Source organism: Hippopotamus amphibius, chromosome X (assembly GCF_030028045.1).
Source record: "Hippopotamus amphibius kiboko isolate mHipAmp2 chromosome X, mHipAmp2.hap2, whole genome shotgun sequence".
In the NCBI taxonomy this organism is placed as follows: domain Eukaryota; kingdom Metazoa; phylum Chordata; class Mammalia; order Artiodactyla; family Hippopotamidae; genus Hippopotamus; species Hippopotamus amphibius.
Window position 1 is genome coordinate 54,318,273 of NC_080203.1, and position 20,128 is coordinate 54,338,400.

Here is a 20,128-nt window from a genome sequence, read left to right on the forward strand (position 1 = left end):
TGGTTATTTCTAAGCTGCAAATTGTGGAGACCTAAGTTTATAGCTGAGGAATGGTAAAGTGCTTGCTACAGAACAGACATAAATGTTAAGTTGGAAAATAAGTAGTCCAATCGGTTTGTTTTTTTTACAGAGAGTAACATTTCATCTTCAATGAAAACATTCTGAATTGTTAATTGTCAAATCCACAAGTTCCAATATTTATTTAATTTCCAAAACTGTTTTAAGTGTGTGTTGACATGGTAGACAGTCTCCATATATACATATATCTTCCTAACCCTTATATAAAGTTTGAACTTTTCTACTTTTTGTGTTGAGCACTATGCTAGACATATCACATGCTTTATTTTGTTAAATCCTCGCAGGAACCTTTGAAAGACTGGGTTCTGAGCCTCAGAGGCTTTAATTGAGTTTAGGAAAAAGCATACAGCTAGCTATTTGCAGAGTTTAGACAAGAAAACGGGTATACCCAAAGTGTCTAGTAAATAGTGGATCTAGTATCTAAACCCAGATCTGTTCCTTCTAAGAAGCTCATCTAGTCCAAAGGACAGAGATTTTGGATACTATCAGAGGAGGAATCTCCAAGTTACTTGTTAATGGCAAAACTGACCTTAGAACACTAAGCTCTGTACTCATTATTCTAGATAGTAACAGATACAAATTTAGTTAAGGAAAATAAGAGATTCTAAGTAGAATGTAGAGATAACTGTAAATTTCAACTATCATTATGACTACTAGAGCAATCATAGACAGAAGAGTAGTGCTTTATAAAGTCAAACTCTCTGCTCTCCTAATGGCATCTGGATTTTAACCTGCCTAATAGATCCACTGCTAATACTAGCAATGGAATTGAGCCTCCCTAAATACTTTTTACCAGCTGAAGCTCATCCTGAAAATCACTGCTGAGAATATATTTCTTATTTACTACTGCTCAGTAATGAAACTGACTGCAGCAAAGCACACAGATGACCTGTAAGCATGGCTCCACTACCAAGGAGGCAACTGATTAGTAAGTATCTAAGCAAAATAGATACATTTCAAAACATGTCAATTTGATAGAACTAAAAGTTGAAAGCTATAGATTGTATAATCAGCCTCTCCAAAACCAAGAGAAATTGCCTTGATGTTAAATATAACAGTGTTTCCAGAATGTTGATTAGGGTTTGATCATGTGTGTGAAGTAGAAACTTAAAATCCATTCACTCAGCCAATCCAAAATATTCAGGGTTAGGTGGATTGCTTCTAGCACTTTCAGTTGGCAGGACAAGGAACAGCTAGCTCACAGGTTGGACTACAGCCTTTCAGGGCTAGTAAACCACATATGTGTAATCAGACATTAACTGCAGTGCTAATCTGTTCCCCTGGGCTGAAAATAATAAAGTTCATTTTTGTACAGCAGTTAATCAAAAGATATTAGAGAAATAATCAAGGGCTGGTATGCTTTTAATTGACCAGACTATTTCTCAGTAGCAACATGTTCCCTCTTTACCAAATTATAATTTTCTGACTCTTCATGTGGTCATTCTTTGCTGGTTTTATTGATATTATTCCCTCATACCAAATTCACTAGCCCTTCTGCTCTCAATATTAAAAGATTTCATCTCAGAGATAAACATCAAATGATCCCCAATTGCAGTTAATTGTAGCAAAGTCATACTTCCCCTGTTCAAGGAGGAAAAAAAAACCCTGTTGAATATGAATGTTAATATTCATGAAACCATTGAGGCAGTGTGTCCAGCTAAGCATAACCAAAATATATTATGCATTCAAGCCCTTTTATTTCCAAAGGCAGAGTAAAATTTAAAAAGGAAATCAACACCACAGTCTTCTAAAAGGATACCAAATAACCAAAAAAATCAACTTGTGATAAGCACGAAAATAAAAAAAAACTAAAAATTGCCAACATAAATGTATTTTCTAAGGTCAGAGCGATGATAATGACAACAAAGTGCTACAAAAGTATTTTACTGCTTCTGAGCATCTCTGTGTTATATGAAGAATTAAGAAACACAGTTCGTAAACCCACAAAGCCCCTCAAAATGAGAAAAGAAATGTTACACAGTTCAGTAGCTCAATTTTGTTTCTTAGACAAATCTTAGAAAGGCTATATTTTACTAAATTAAAATAACATTATAATAGTTACAATGCTTACTATTTTTTTTTGCATATAGAAATAACTTTAATTAAAAAACTTACATAGAAGATTATAATGTCAGACATGACAAAAAAAATGAGTTTATTTGCCTGGACAACTTGGGTTTGTTCTGGCTTTTGTTTTGTTTTTTTAAAAATAAATGTACAGCAAAACTATAAGCAAAAATTTGTCAGTATTGGAAATTTTTTTTTTCTTCTTTAAAGGGACTAGTACAATTTTCAATCCCTAACAAAAACTTAGTGTCAGATCCCCTAGATTAGGCCAGATGGCTAGGATTGTCAGTCATATGGGTACAACTTGAATAACCTTTTTACATGAGAAAAAGCGATTCATATAAATCGTCCTCAATTTTTACATAGAAAAAAACTGATGTAATAGTGTGAAAAGGAATTTTACTTAATGTACACTTCAGTATCCAATGTTGAAGCATTAACCTTTTAAGAATTTTAATTCTCACTCTAGGATACAAGTAAGAATAGATGCTTATTTGAATAGAGTAAGCAAAAGTAAGGAATTACCAAATTAACTAGAAGTACAATAATACACTAACAGGAATTTCCTGTTTGTTGCTCATTTTAAATCGGATGTTTTCTCTTCATGAGATACATAAAATAGATAAAACTCAAGTTGAGTTTTAAAATACACCAATATTTAACTCTACTTTGCTTTTCTTATTCTGTTAGGAGTGAATAGAAAACCTGTGTTTAACCCAGCAGATATCAGTGATTTCAAATAAAGGAGAATTGTGTTATCTGGTATAGAAATGTCCATAAATAACTTCTACTGGTTAAATATGTTTTTAAGAAAGATTTCCTTCTCCATAGTGAAGACTTCTAGATGTCCAATACCACTGGAAATCTGCGCTTCTTTATTTATAGTGCAGCTTATATTTCACGGGGTTCTTACATGCATTTTCAAGTGGAGTGGTCACTGCCAGTGTCTTTTAAAACTACTTATATTTGTATATGTATGCACGTATACTCTATACACATTTTTATATTAATATATTTCTGCGGCAATGTAAAGAATAACCATGTGTATAGAAAAAAGAAGAGCTGTCATTTGATGCACAGATATGTGTATATGTGTGTGTGTGTGTGTGTGGATGTAAGTTGTTTAAAAATTATTTTCTCAGTAATGTGACCTGACATCAAATTGCAGCAGTTAATTTTCTGGTGCTTGTGATTTTCATCAAACACAAATGACTAGCACTTGTCTGTAGGTGAAAAGCTAGTTACTCCTGTGGTTCAGGAAGGAAAATGAGATATAACTTGCCTGTTTCATAAACAGCATAAAAGAATAATCCATGCACTACATGCTCTTACTCTGGAATTGTGACTGTGGAGGGGGTAGGGGATGGAGAACAGGGCGTATTTTTTTCTCCCGTTTTCCCGTTCAGTTACATAGTTTTTTTAACCTATTCCCTGTCACCTGTTTTTTTTTAACATGAGTAAGTCCTAGACCAAGGGTTTTGTATTCTTCCGTTCCATCTGCCTGCCTTTTTGGATAGTGGCTGTTCTCTTGTGTACTGGTACAGAAGACTTCACCATGGAAAGCTGGGCTTGATCTTCAAATCTGATCATTTTTTTCATCTTGGCATAATAAGGCTTCTATGTCTTCATTCTTCAGTGGAAAAGCCCGTCGTTCCCACCACAAAGACTTGATCTCTTGAGTCTGACCTAGTGAAGGTGAGCCGTGTGTACTGGGATCCTGGCTCTCTGAAGGAGGCTCAGCGGGACTCTCAGCAGCACAGTGCTGCTGGCTACTAAAGTCATGAGGGTATTCTTTCAAAAGCAAGTCCTGTCCTTCAACATTTTTACTGTAAGCTCTGCTGTTTCTTCTGTGCCATTTGCTTTGCTCCCATAGTGACCATCTGGCTTGCTCTTTCTCTTCATATTTTTTGTGTCTTAGGGAGAAGACTTTATCAGAGAGATCTTCTATCTCTTCTTCAATTAAATTAAATTCATCCAAAGGCTGAAGAACAACCATCCTCCAGCTTGGAGTAAGTATTTCCTTATATTGGAGTTTCTCTAGCTTAGCTGGGGCCACTAATGACATTGGAATCACAATATTATCTATGTCATAAGAGCTCTCACTCCTCAATCTTCGTCGTGCAGTATTCTGGGATGATGAATTTTGGGTTCTTGATATAACACTGACATTAGTAACTGCAGTAAAATTGCTTTGGGATTCTGGTTCTGCACGTTGAAAAGCAAATTCCTCAAATCTAGTTCTTTGTCCTATTGCTGTTTCACTCAAGTGTCTTTTCTTTCTTCCCTGGAACAGCTGTGCAGAAGATTCTGACCTTATTTGAGGCTTGCATATAGGAGAATATCCATTTCTCCATTGATTCGGAGAAGTATTACGTACAGGTGATGGAGATATGATACAGTCTCCTACAAATTTATTTTCAGCAAGATCTCCTTTTATTTCAGTCTTTTTAAACAATGTTTCAAAGTGAAAATGAAGAGGCACATCTGATGGCAATGACAGAACAGAATGGAAAGAAGAATCTAATTCTGATACATGTTCTGTTAGTATCTGAGACGTTGAATTGTGTTCACAGCTACTCCAAATTGAAGCTGATTGCAGGCAAGGCATTTGTGTAGTATTTAAAAACCTTGTTTCTTTTGAAGGCAAAGTCTGCTGGTGCTGGAGGCTTGCCTGCAGAGGTGGAGGGCAGCTGTGGCTCACCGAGGAGACAGAGGCACTCACAATGCTTACTATTGATACATGCCAAGCATTGTTTTAAATGTCTTAGATGAAGTAATGTAATCTTTACAACAACCTGATGAGGTACATAGCAGTTTACAAATGAGGAAATTGATGCACAGAGTGGTAACTTATCAAGGTCATGCAGCCAGAGAACCATAATTCAAATCTGGACAACCTGGCTCCAGAGGCTTCATACTTTATTATTACGGTACTCTGCCACTATATCGCTAGATAACTACCTGACAAATGCTGTTTTCTACCTCTAGTGTATCATTGAGTTAAGTCCAAAATTTACAAATGTTCCAATGGTATATGGCAGTTTTTGATTCTATATGGATGGTAGTCAAGAATGGAATCTGTACCATCAATGATTGCATTATAAATATGATATTTAAATTCCCTGAGTTCACCATGCCGTGATTTGGTTGACTCTATTCTCTTCTTCCGAATGGAATGCTATACCATTCATATCATAACTAGATTCAATAGACTTCACTGTAAAATATAATGAGATTATGGATCACACACCTACCACCAACCATGTTTTTTTAGGTTCAATAAATCATGAGCTATCTCAAAAATGCTAGAATAATTCCTTTCTTTTCAGTTCACCATTAGTATAGATTTTAAAAAGCATGCTCATTGGAACATCAGCAGATATATGTTCATCATACTGGCACTTAAAGCAGAGTCCAGGCAAGTTTGTTAGGTTGGTGATTGAGCTGGTTCTTCTTTACTTTAACTCTATATAATTTCTGGCTGATATCAATAATACAGTAGGGGCACAGCAGATATATGTTGGTGAGGTGAGATTTGGGGTATTTGATTACACTTTACTCTGCATAGTTTGAAAATAATAACACTGAATTGGAAAGCATAGTTGGCTAATTCAAAAGCATTAGTATGCTTCTCAGACAACATATAAAAATCACTGAGGCCTGGTATATTCTATTATACTTTGATCTCTCTTCCTCCCCTGCTCCCTCATGTATATAACAAGCAGCATAGCACACTGGATAAGGGCATAGTTTATGGAATCAGCCTATCCAACTTCATATTCTGACTCTGCTACTTCACAGCTATGTGACTTTTAACGAGCCACTTAATCTATTTGTATCTCCATTTCTTGAAATGCTAATGACAATGTTATATGTCTTATTCCTGGGGTTGTTGTGAGCATTAAATAGTATTTCAAAAATTCTTAACAGAGCACTTGGCACATGCTAAGGGTTCAATTAATATCAGCTACTATTATTACTATTATATGTGATCAGGGATAGTTTATACAAACATACACAAGGGTGATCTGAACTTCCTACCCTTGTTAACCCATCAGAAAAGATACATCACTAAGATTCTCAAAGACAAGTCATGCATGATACACTCAGGAAGATACACAGCACCAAATGTAGACACTGGTGACTAGAAATGAGGGAATACACAGAGATACTGGTTGCTGCATTCTTGACCACCCCTAGAAAAGAAAGCATAATGCAGTCTAAAATAGCATGAGCAGACTCGTGTTAAAACCCAAGGTCTGAAACTCACAGAGCAGTATGATGATCAAATCTCAAATAAGTTAAGCCTCAGTTAATGGCAGATAGAAATATCTAATTCACAAAAACATTCTGAGAATGATATAGTATATATAAAATGCCTAGTAGCATTCTCAGAAGTCAGCAGCACTCAGGAAATGTTTGATCACTTTTCCTAGTGTCATAGATAGCTATGGTCTGACTACAAAGATGTTTTTCTCCAGCCTGCTAGAAGCTAGGGTTATTGATTCCATAAGAGGTATGCCTTCACTTCTTCCCTCTTTGCCAGTATATCCCATCCCCCTGAACTAAAATATCCTTGAAGAAGAAACTGGACACTCAGTAATTTCCTTACCCACATAAGAAGTAAGAAAAAACATAACTCTAGCTCATCACTAGGGCTGAACAACTGTAACTCCAGAGCTGTTTATGAATTAAAGAGATTTCTTAATCTCCTACTGCTATCAATTCCTCAACCTTGGTAAGCCTTCTACTCAGAGGCTAACAAAAAAAAGGATAAAAAGAAACCTTTTTTTCCTTTTGACCAGCAAATAAGAGGGCAGCAGCCTAAAAGAAATAAACTGTTCTTCCACTCTATGAAAAGAAGAAAAAAAAAAGACTCATACTATGATGGACCAAAATGTCACATAAAATTAGACCTAACTGTAGAGTTAAACCCAAAAGGAAACTTTTCTGCTAAATTATTGCATTTCCCTCTAGCTATCAGAGACTTTTTCCATGGCCATTGCTAATGATCTGAATCAAAAGAAAGCACTTTGAAAGCACATTGGAAGGAAGTATGTGTATGTTCATGTGCTTGTGTGTGTGTGTGTTTGTGTGTGTGTTTGAAATCTTGTTACATCTTAGGTATTAGGTTCTAGGGGAAAAAAAAGGTTTCATGTATTACAAAGCAAATCTTTAAAGAATGTGAAAGGAGAAATGTTGCCTTTATAGTAGAGAAGGTTACCTTTTCTTCTCAAGATAGTCAAAGAAACACTTTGTCCTTTTAAGTGATATTTAGACACTTTCATCCTTTTGGCAAAAGAGATTCTGAACTACTGGAATTTAAAGTTAAAGTTAAGGTACAGGTTTAATGGAAACTCTTTGAGCAATGTCGTTTGGAGTTGATATTACGTTATGCAGGCAATTGTGTCCAATAGCCTAGAAAAAAACATGTGTTCACAGAATTCTTTCACAAAGATATATTTTTGGTGTTCTCCAAAATTATGTGGCATCACTAACATTTAAAATTCTAGAACCAAAGAATAAAGTAGCTTCTAACCTACCTTTCCCACTCCTCACTGAGTATACCCTCCCTCCCTCCAATTGTATGGATTCATTGTGCTTTCAGGAAATAATCTTAAGATTAAAAAAATTCACCAGGGAGAAAGACATTCCAGAAGGCTACAGAAAGAAATGTCCCACTCATAGGGAAAACTACACTAGATTCAACAATATGGATGGTTGTGGAGAAGTAGATTCCTAGGATCAAGTAGGCCAAGTTTCTGGTGGCACCACATTCTACAACGTAACTAACTCCACAAGGATCTGAAAGGTGTTTTCATTGAAAGACAAAAGGTTGCTGAGGGCAAGTAGTTTCCATATAACATTTTCCTCCTAAGTCACCCTTTCTTTAAAATCATGTGATGACTTACTGTACTTGAAACACATCCCTATGTGATCTGTCCAGTGCCTGCTTTTCCAACTTTATATCCTTTCATTCTCCCCCTTGCCCACTATACCCCAGTCACGCTGCTCTTCTGCTTCATGAACACACCAAACTGATCTCTGCATCAGTGCTTATTGCTCCATCTACGTGGAATTCTCTCCCCATTTTTCATCATTCAGAGCTCAGGTCAAATATCACCTCTTCCAAGAGGTTGTCTCAAACCATCCTATTTAAATACCCCCGCATCCTATCCCCACCCCCACCATTCTCTGCCCCATTACTGTGTTTTGTTTTCTTCCCAACAGAAGATTTTCAACAAATATTTGTGTAATAAGGGAACACCTCATAGAGTAATTCTTCACTTCCAGGTAACTGTGTGGAGGTCTCATACTAATGAAGAATTGACACCAGGATAAGAAGGACCAAGGCAAGGCAATAATTTTTTATGTTCCCAAGTCTTGGTATATATAGTATCAAAAGAAAAAATATCCAGGTCACAAGTTGAAATTTTTTTACCTTTATCTAGTAGATATGATGGCAAAAAGTCTGTCAAGATTCTTACCAAGAACTGTCTTCCTTTGGGATTAGGAAAGGGAGAGGAAATGAAATCAAGCATCCTCCCTTGAGGGATGCCTTACCTGTCAGATCTCATATCTGCTTGGCACTTACAAATTGAATTACACCAAATGGACAAAGGACATAGGTTCTGCCACTAAATGACTGGGTAAACTTGAACAAATCATTTTAGTGTTTTTATGTGTTACATGGGAGTGAGAGTTTCTGTCAAGTCTAACTCACAAGGCTGTTGTGAACTTCAAATTAAATAATGTTTATGAAAGCACTTTATGCTGTCAAGCACCATGGAAATGTAAAGCAAGGTTTTTACAAAAGTTTTATATTTCCTCAAAAGGAGAACCAGAATACTTTTGCATAATATTCAAGTATTTCTAGAAAGCAAGTATCTTCATTGGCTATTAGTATTCAAATCCAGTCAAGATTCTACCCTTCCATATCTTTAAGACCCTCTCTAGATCCATACAGACTTATGAAAGAATTCTTTTGCAGTAGTAAGAACAAATTGGAACTGCTTCCCATGTGTACAGCAGAATGTAAATTCCCCTGGTAAGATTATGCTGGATTCATGGGCTAAAAGACAAGACTAGCAATGAAAGACACCAAGTAGTTGAAAAGAGCCAGTCTTATAACAGGGGTTACATAGTAGGGAAGCAATGTTTACCATTACCAGGCTACCACATTGCCTTAAATTTCCACCATAGAAGAAACACTTTTCATGAATCTGAGTACATTTTAATTTGGTCAAGGCATTCATTATCTTCTTTGAATTGGACAACCAACCAGCTCATTAACAGTGTTGCAGGGACTAATTTATCTGATTAATCCACTCCTACCTACTGCCATTTAGTCAAAAACTCTAAAGGACTCTCTGAGGAAACCAGAAGCAGAGGATCAGATAAATTTTGCTTGGGTAAAGAGGTCACAGTCATGGTGTTCTGATTTGAATATTTGAGGCCTTCATATGGGCCCCAAGCAGTAAAGAGACAGCAAGTAGTGTACCTGAAGAAGACAGGAAAAGTCAATTTGGCCATGCAACTGGCAGAAATTCAAAAATTGCAGCCACTCAACCCAAACTAACCATGTAGTTGGGCTTCAATTCAACTAAAGCTAAAAAGATTCTTGAGACTCTTCTGCTTTATCAAGTTTTAGCCCTATTTACACATGGACTATGTAACACTATGGCGCTTCCCCAGATGGCTATATTTTGCTTATTATTCATCAATATTTCAGATATGCTCTGCCATAAACCGTCACTACTGTTTCATTGTTGGCTTACTTGCTGTAGTAATAAATATGGATGATTATGAACCAAGGTAGTCATTAAACAAATACAAAATCATTATTATAAAATGGAGAGCATTTCTCTAAGGGTTTTCCTTAATACCAGAAGTGAATGCTGGAAGAGCAGGATGTAAAGAGAGAATAGTTTAGTGTGGGAAAGGAAGGCATTTGTGTGTGGCACACTTACTGCTCAGAAATGGTTCGTATCAAAAGCTCATTTCCAGGGCTGCAGCAACAGGCAGCTCACTGACATACATCAATTTTTGAAATGGCAAGTGGATGTTTTACAGAAATGACAATGCAAGCATGATTTAGAGGACCTAAATGAAGGGCAAAACTGTTTTCCTGGTGGCACTGCCTAAAAACCAGTTATTTCCCATCCAAATCATAAGATTTCTGCCATATAGAGTCAGATTCCAAAAACAAAGGCCCCAAGTATGGAGGTAACAGAGGGTACTTGAATGCAAGAGCCCAGACAATGAGGAATATTCAGTAATAAAATAGAAAACACAGCAAGTTAGTAGTGAATATGGAGATGGATAGTGTAGAGAGAGCACACAGTGTATGCAGCAGAATAAGTGAAGATAATGTGAGATGCAAAAAAAGAAGCCCAAGAAAAATGGGGGGAAATGGGCTAAGATGAAAATCAGTTAATTACTATGAAATATTTATTAAGAAGAGATTATAATTAATTGAATACATTCAAAACTTTTTTATTAAATTGTTAAAATATTTGTCAAAATACCATCATAAAAAGTTAAAAACAAACTAGGAAAATTTTTACAAATATGAAACAAAGATTTTCTATCCTTATACATAACAAACCACTACAGATCTAAGAGGAAAGGATAAATCTCCATTTATTCCCATGTTCAAATGGCATAAATAGGTGGTACAAAAAGAGAAACTCAAATGACAATAAATACATGGAAATGTATTCTATCTCAATTATAATCAAAAACTCCAAGTCAAAATAAATTGGTAAGATTGTGAGAAATTCCCCAGGACAAACAACCTAGTTTCTTTGTCAGAGAAAATGTACAGGGGAGGTAGGGATACTAAGGAGGAGGAATTCGTGGTTTCAAAGAAATTCAAGAGAATATCATGCAGATGTAATATGTGTGCCATCTCTATATCCCTCAAAGAAGCAAATTGTCTGTGTTTTAAAGACACTTATGAAGCGTCTGGGAAAGTTTGAACACTAACAAGATAGTTGATAAATTAAGGAATCTCTGTTAACTTTTTAAGCTGTGATAAGTGCTGTGATTAAATATATTTTTAAGAGTCTTCATCTTTTTGAAAAATTGTTGAAGTATTTATAGATGAGATAATACAATGATTAGGATTTGCTTTAAAATAATCCATTTGGGGCAGAGGATTGAAAGTGGGTAATGGTGAAACAAGATAGAAATGGTGAAACCATATTTCCAGTGTGTCCATAATTGTTGAAATTCAAAGAAAGATGCATGGGGTAAGGAGGTCTTCATGTTTTTCTGTTTACTTTTGTATATGTTGAAACTCTTCTGTAATAAAACTTAAACTAGTGGAATCTTTACAGAAGTTTGGAAATATGTATCAAAAGACATTTATCATAAGAAAATATTCAGATAAACATGAAAATATGTATGAGCAAGGATGGTCTTCCAACATTGTAATAGTGAAAAAAAGGCACTGGTTAAATAAATTATACCATGTCCTCACAATGAAAGCTTATGCATCTATCAGAATTTATGATCAAGGTATATATTTAATAAACTGAAAAGATCTTCATGATATATTATTAGGAAAAAATACATATGATTATTGGAAGATTAGCATGGCTCTTGTGAAAGAAAAAACAAGGAAATTAGTAAAACATTTCAGGGTTTTTTTAAAAAGCAATTTGGCAATGTCTACCAAAATGTAAAGGTAATTAAAGATAATTCAGTAATTGAAATCTTCCTTATAATAGTAAAAAAATTGGAAAGAGTTTCAGTGTCCACCACAAGGAGACTGATTCTATACAATGGAATACCAATACAGTTATCAAAAAGGCAGAGATAAGAAGGCAAATTAATTAAAAGGAGGCAAAAGATTTAAACAGGCACTTCAGAAAAAGAAAGTATATTAGTAACTGACGAGCACATGGAAAGATGTCCAACATTGAAAATGCAAATTAAAACCCCAATGAGATATATTTACCCACTTACTAGAATGCCTAAAATTAAAGGCTGAAAATACCAACTTTTGGTAAAGATGTAGAGAAACTGGAACTTTCATGTGTTACTGCTGGAAATGGCAAATTCTACAACCACTATGGAAAATAGTACGGCAACACCTTATAAAGTTAAGCATACTACTCAGCAATTCCATTCCTTGGTATTTACCAAGGCAAATGAAAACTATGTCCACACAACAACCTGAATATGAATTTTCATAGCAGCATTATTCGTAACAGCCAAAAAATGGAAGCTGCCCAAATGAAACTCAACTGGTGAATAGATCAACAAATTGTGGTATATTCATACCATGGAATACTACTCAGCAACAAAAAAAAAAAATGAAATGTTAGTAGTCAAAACAACATTGATGAATTTCAAAATCAATACATAAAGTGAAAGAAGTCAAACACAAAAGACTATGCTTCCATTTATATGAAATCCTATAGAGGGCAAAACTATGTGACAGAAAATAAGTCAATGGTTATCTGGGGTGGGGGTAGGGGAGGATGTAGCAGAATTAGATGTAGAAGTTAAAAGAGGCACCTGGAAAGTTCTTAGGGTGAAGGAAAATTCTATATCCTAATCATCATGGTAGTTACACATACAATTACCAAATTTTATCAAATTATGCGTTTAAAATCAGTGAATTGGATTGTAGATAAATAATAACTTAATAAACCATAAAAGAGCAAAAACCAAAAGTTAGAGGTATTTTCCCAAACTCTTGCCCCTAGTGGAGATAAAGGAAGCAAAGGTAAAAATCCCAGAATAAATCAGTCCTCCACTCCTCCTTTCCCCCTAGCATCAAAATCTTCTGGTGAAGTTGTATGTTATTACTTGGCAAAAAGCAATTTTTAAAAAGGATAATTCCTGTAAATATATGATCCTCTCTGAGTTTGTAGCATCCAGGCTTGTTTCGCAAAATGGGAAAAAATAAAAAGAACTTTTGAATTTGTGGCAAACAGAATAAGTCAACCTGGTGGTTCACTACAAAACTGGAGGAATTCCAAGGATATTTCAGCTAAGTTATAAGATTAAAATTTTGGTTTATGTGGCCTGACAGAGCAAATCAAAGTCACTTGATGATAACTCTATAAGAACAGTCTCCCGACTATTGACAAAATATCTTATAAGGATGCTGATCAAAGGGAGTTATTTCTAGATGCGGTCCATCAAAATAATCTTTGCATATCTATGAAATCTTATCAATGGTATATTTTAGCATTGGAACTGTTCTAGGTAGTTAAAACAACACAGAAAGAAACCAAAAAGTGGATAAACCAGTTCCTTAAAAAGCAGCAAATTTGGAGACTAAAGATGAGCTTCTAATTTGAAAGAGTCTTGGTAATCTACTTAGAGTAGCCCAAAGGCTACAAAAGAAATGCCTGGACAATCTATTGTTTGTTTGTTTGTTTGTTTGGGGGGTTTTTTTGTTTGTTTATTTTTTTAATTTTTTTTTTCTTTCAGAACTTTCTGGACAATCTATTGTTGAAAGTCACAGCATCAGCACCACTTAGGGTTGTTAAAAATTAGAACTGCTTCAGATATGAACAAAGACTATTCAAAAGAGAATGTTGTATCATTAAATCTTAGTAGTAAGACAGACCCCTCTCCCCCTGGAAAGTACTGAAAGAGCAACAGAGAGAAATAGCAGGGTCTGAAACATACTGAAGAAAAGACTTCAGATGTTAGTGGTTCTCATTCATTTCTGGTAGCAGGACTACAACAGGGGAACTCTTTTCTGAACATTCTAACTTAGGTATAACTGGTATTCCTGGCCAGATCCCCTCTGCTCCCTCCTCTGCAAATATAGTTAGGGTTTCACTCTAAGACAGCCCCTTTCCATGTTTATAAACAAAACCAAACAAAAGTATAACCAGGATCAAACTGAGTGGAATAAGCCAGGGGTCCCTTTCTGCTCACCTACAGCAACAATTTAAGACCAGTTTTGGAAATGCCAGCTTTATGAATGCTATTTTACAGTCTCTGTTTTCATTTTAGTCATGTTCTAATGATTTACATAAGCAAGATATTTCATGGAAGAAAGTCCTATTCAATGTCCTTATCAGGCTTTTGCACTCTTGCTTCTTAAGAAGGATGTCTATAGCTCTGAAACTAAGAAAGGTTCACTCCAGAAGGTTAAATATACTGCTTCAGCTGCTGCCAGGGATTCTCTGATTATACGCAGAATAATGCTTAAGATTTTTTAAGTTTTATTATGGAAATTTTCAAACATACATAGAAGTAGAGCCAAGATTACAATGAACCACCTCACATCTAACACCCAGCTTCAACATTTATCAACTCCTGTCCAATCTGTTACATCTATGCTCCTCTTTTTCTTTTGCTGACTTATTTAAAGCCAATGCTAGATGTTGCATCATTTATCTATAAATACCTTGATGCTCATGAGTTTTTTATTCAGTTCTTAGAAGAACTTAAGAGGACACAAAAATAAATAAAATTTGAAAGATTAAACCCAAAACTGGTAGAAAATTCATGAGATATTTCTAGTACGTGAGAATGCTTATATCACTAACTTGGAATTTAAAGTTCAGTAGTTTATCACATGTAAAGCAAGTGGGGTAACCACTTCCCACGTAGGACAATTTAATGAGCTCTCCCCTGACATTCCCATTGTCTCCTTGGTAAATGTAAGGTCCTCTGAATCTTTTCTTTTGGGCAAAAGAACTAAAATATTCTTAAAAGAAGTGGATTGAGAAGTGTTTTTGTCATGCATAAATTTAACTGACTTTGCAGCGTTCTTGATCTTCATCTAAAAAGTTATAGCTTAAAAGTGGCTCTCTCACTTTACAAAGCCTGGCCAGAAATTTATCATTCCAGGATATCCAACTCCAACATCTCACTGCCTTGAAAATATAAAGCTGCCTTTTATCCTTGAGAGTGCACATACTTTAGGTTCTTGATCACTGAAAGCCTCTCACACTGTGAATACCTTCACTATTACCCTTGTACACGGTCAAGGAAATCTAACTTCAAATCCCAGAGCTGCATGGCTTTATGGATTGATCCAAAGAGTAAGAATGAGTGGCCCTTAGCCAGAGTCTATGTAAAAATGTCAAACAGAGTAGCAGCAGAAAAACCTGAAGAAAAGTTTTTAATATGGTGAATAGACTCTGACAAACTCACATTAGCATACTCAGTATTGAAGGAAATGAGCAAGGAGGAACATGCAACAGGAGTTTAAGAGATAAGAGAGGGACCGTTCTCATTTTGGGGGCTGTGACAATGATGATGAACCTTTTAGCAGCCCAGATACAGGATTTGCAGAGGCTTATTTTCAAGTTGTGCCTGAAAATCCAGAACCTATGAAACTGAGGAGCCCTAAGCAGTCACTGAGCCAGATCCTGACAATCTGAATGAGATAAAGATTTTGATGAGGATAAAGTAAAAAAGGGCATCAAGGAGAGGTTGACTGGCACAGGAGAAAGTCTTAGAACAAGGGAAAATAGGGTAAGCACTTCAGGAAGCACGTGGCTCAAAGCCCTCAGGAGTAAGAAAGAAGAGGATGACATCAAAATTGCTACAGAATATTCCTACAAGTATGTTCAACAACTCTTTTCTGAGTGCTTTGGATTCTGATGAGAGCTCTGGATATTTATCATTAAATATAGTACACAAAGACTGAAGCTGAGGAACAGAAATACAATCTGAAACTCCATGTTTTCCTTATTCCTACTGGCTTCTCAGCACTGTCAGCAATTGATTCTTCCTCTTCAGGTCATTATGCAAGTGATGCATATAACATTTAGAAGCAGAGATGGTTCAATTACAATGATCTAGAAGTATCTAACATTCAAGAGGGCTCAGTGAAGAGTAGTTGAGATTGGAGTGGTTATAACTTCTTTTACATGCACAAGGAGATATTTGATATACTGCTGGAAATAAAATCATTCATCACTCATAAAGTAAGTGGCTAAATCTAAAAATTAGGTCTTGTGACAAACAAAATATTGGGCTGTGTGCACTCTAAAATCTCTCTCCTATTCTCCCCTGCTCTCAAGACACACACACACACACACACACACACACACACACATATTTCCTCTACCTGAGGAGACCTCTGAATTCTACCTGATACAGGAATAATCATCAAATCAGGTCCAAACAACAGAATAAAACTACAATCATGAACAACCCTTATTTTGGGCTCACGCTTAAAGTTCATTGATCTCCTTTCCTTCTGTGTGACCAGAGTGGCATGTTCTATTGCTCTGGAACTGTGTGGGTGTACGTAGGTGTAGATGTGGGTGTAGACAGATAGATAGATAGATAGATGATAGACAAATAGATAGATGATAGACAGATAAGGGGAAAACAGAAACAATATTGGGAGTATGCATTCACAAAGACTAAAAGCATAGCAGTACTGAGAATAAATGAAATAAGGGAGAATAAGATAAAGCCCATTCATCAAGGAAATTTGTAAAGATTCAAAATCATTTGGCTTTCTGTCTTTATGTTTCTCAGTTTAAGTAATACTCTATAATTATTCTTATAAATTTTCCTGTGTGTTTTTTATTAATAGAGTTTATTGGAAACACCACTCTCCATGTTATATTAATGGGAGTTTGGCCTACTTAACAGAGAATATTTTCTGGTCACTTAAAGAGTTTAAATTACTTTTCCATGAGTTGTTAAGTCTTTCTTTGCTTACATATAATCCCAATGAATACATGTAGGTACTTTGTGAAGGTGAGGAGAGACTAAGGAAAATATATATGTGCTGATAGGAAAGTATCTCCACAATGATGATGAATAATATCACTAATTTTAAAAAGTAAGGTGCATAATAGTAGGTTTGCCACTATCCCAGTTTTGTGAATAATATATGCATGTGTTTGGGTGTATATGCTGATACAGATATATAAAATTTTAATATGTTTAAAAATATTAATGGCTATATCTGCAGAGCAAGCCTAGTTAGACTTCTACTAATTTTCATTTTATGTCTTACTGTACTATTTGAATTTTTAATTATGGGTACATATGACTTTTATTCTTAAATTAAAAGACCAAAAACTATTTCAGAACAATATGAACAGGATAATGCCATTTTTGAAAAACAAAAAACCTGATTATATTTCCATAAAAAAATCTGGAAAGATATTCCCCAATATGCAGCCAGTAGTCATGTTGTGGTAGAGGTTTTTGCGTGATTTTAACTTAATATTTTATTATTGTTTATTTTTATTTCCTATATTTTTACACTGAATTTATTTATTACTTGTGTAAAATAATTTGGTAAAATATGGTTATAATTTTATCCATACTATGACTACTGGATTATGCTCAAAGAACTCTAATTTTGATTTAAAATCCTAATCAAAATTCTAAATTAATATTGCTTTTATCAAAATTACCTGAATATGGGTGAACATAAACAATGATCTAGTTACTACAGTGGTTTTTTAGAGAGAGTTAGACTCTCTCTCATTGGTCATACATTTACCCCTAGTAGATAGTGGGAAGGATGGTCAGAGGACTTTGGATTTATCTTCTAAAGATCAATTGTTTTATTTTGGTTTTGTTTTCTTATTTTTTTTTATTTTTTATTGAAGTATAGTTGATTTACAGTGCTGTGCTAATAAAGATCAATTCTTTTAAATATGACATATTAGAAATGAGATGGATGTTGGACTAATCCAATACATGAACATGGAAAAGACATTAAGGTTAACTAATGTTTTATGATTTATAACCTCATGTATTATTGTTGGACATCAGTAATGTCTCAGTATCAACAGTCACAACTGCTTTTTCACTTCCCAAGAGATGTTTTCTAAGACACAAATAATCTTCCAAATATAAGATGAGGTACAGAGACCAAAAACTTGCATGAGGAAACCTGGTCAAACAGTCTCATAAACCCACATTATCAAACAGGCTACATGACTTGCTGATTATCAAGGATTAAATGATCACCTCATTTGTACAGTAACAAGTGATTTTTTTTTTTGCCTCACTTGGTTTTTTGGCCTCTAAACTATTCTAAAATGATGAGCCTGGGATAAGAAAAGAAATATCAATAAAATGAGATAGGTCGGTTTCCTTTTACTGACTATGATAATTTTTGCTGAAAACGAAAGTTGAAAATAGTGTTTAAAAACAAGACTTTGAATTGATCATTCATGGATTTCACTCCTGCGTGCTCTTTTTTTCCAAAGTATTTAAAGTTGGGAAATTAATTTAGAGCCTCATAATTTTAATCTGCTTTGGGCTTTGTATCTTTTATGGAATTTTCCCAAACCACTTACATTAGAAGAATGATCAAGAAAGAAGTAACTAGAAGTCTATTCTCTGAAATGAAAATAAAATGGCCATTTAATGCTCAGACTTTCCCATATTTGATATCAATTTCAATTGTTCCCAATATTCCAGAGCAACCAATATGAAAGATTTACTTTGTATTTTGAGTGAGTGTATGTGTGCTGGGGGCAGGAGGAGAAGGTAGTGAGAAGAGTACTGAAAAGGGTCATAGGCCTGAGGTTTTGTTATTGAGATTTTGGTTATTTTCTGGATATGCTTCAATTAGTCTCCAGCAATCTTTTGCCTTTCAAATGTTCCCTTTGGGGCATTCTCAGTATCCTGGGCCGGGGTTATTTCTTCCTTTCTTTTCTTCAAAAATAGCCCTCTTGGATGCTTGGAAAAATGAGAGATTCAAGGCAAAAAATATACAAAATGAGTCTGAAACATCATATTGGCAAGAAAGCAAGGAAAACATGAAGGACTCCTGGGGTCTTTCAAAAGCCAACTTGAAGAGGCTCTAACCAAAATGGGACAAGCTGAGCATTAACACTATTAACTAAGATGAATTGAAACACATCAAATATGTTAAAAGTCCATGGTTTCATAATTATATATATATATATTTTACACCAAGATCAAAGAATAGGGACTGGATTTATTCTCCTGCCTGAAATAATGAAAACACAAATAAAAAACATTGGATATCAGGCAATGGTAGTGATTACTGCAAGACAGAAAACAAAGTGATCCTTACAAATGTCCAAGCTTACTGCCTTCAATGAGATTCCAGGCCATGTGCAGTGATGTAGAACACAGGTGGATTCCAGTGGCCTTCCTGAGTTGAGTCAATGGAGTTTAGGGACCGGCACACCAAGATGGCTAATTTCCACCAAAATGTTTAAATTCCAGAGAGTAAAGTACAGGAGAGGAGAGAGCTGCATAGAGAAAGAACTGCAGACACATGTAGGGCCCCCCCTCCCTTGAGTATCCAGATGCATACTAATCATGCATGCCCAAGAAGTTATCCAAGTCCAGGGATAGAACCACTTGATTAGAAGGAACAGTACCCAACACTGAAACATGGCAGGAAATAGTTCCTGTTCCCACTAGATAGATTGCAAAAACTTTAATATTTAAGGGCACAGGGTAGAGTATTAGATGGGTCTTGCCATAGTAGCAGGGAACAATTAGCCTAGGCTAAGCACTACTCTGGTCTGACCTAACAAATTTTAAAAGCAAAATATGAAAGGATCAAAATATTTCCAAGTAAATTAGCTGTGTTCTAGAACAAAGCTGAAGAATACTTACAGGAACACACACACACAAAATCCAGCACATAACAGGGTAAACTTCAAAATGTTTGGCATTCGATAAAAGATTATTGAACATGCAAAAAGCAAGAAAATATGACTCATAATGAGGATAAAAATCAATCAATTGAAACTGACAAAAAACTGACCCACATCTTAGAACTATCAGGCAAGGGCATGAAAACAAGTTGTTCTAACTGTATTCTATATACAGAAGTTAGTAAAGACATACCAGATGTAAAAAGACCCAAATCAAACATCTGAAGTGGAATACTACAATGTCAGATAAAAATTACACTAGATGGGATTAATAGTAGATTAGATATTGCAAAAGAAAATATTAGAGAACTTGAAGACATAGCAGTATAAACTATCTGAAATAAAACAGAGAGAAAAAATAAATGAACAAAGTATTAGTG

The 20,128-nt window shown here is 35.2% G+C and overlaps 1 protein-coding gene and 1 pseudogene across 1 annotated transcript; one reads left to right on the forward strand and one right to left on the reverse strand.

Annotated features, from left to right (window-relative positions):
• Nucleotides 1-3,003: 3,003 nt before the first annotated feature.
• On the reverse strand, nt 3,004-4,753 carry LOC130841444 (KAT8 regulatory NSL complex subunit 1-like protein). The gene has a single exon (XM_057717606.1). The coding sequence runs from the start codon at nt 4,751-4,753 to the stop codon at nt 3,722-3,724; it is 1,032 nt and encodes a 343-aa protein (XP_057573589.1). The 3' UTR covers nt 3,004-3,721.
• A 10,389-nt stretch (nt 4,754-15,142) lies between these two features.
• On the forward strand, nt 15,143-16,070 carry LOC130841446 (ubiquitin carboxyl-terminal hydrolase 37-like; annotated as a pseudogene).
• Nucleotides 16,071-20,128: the final 4,058 nt, after the last annotated feature.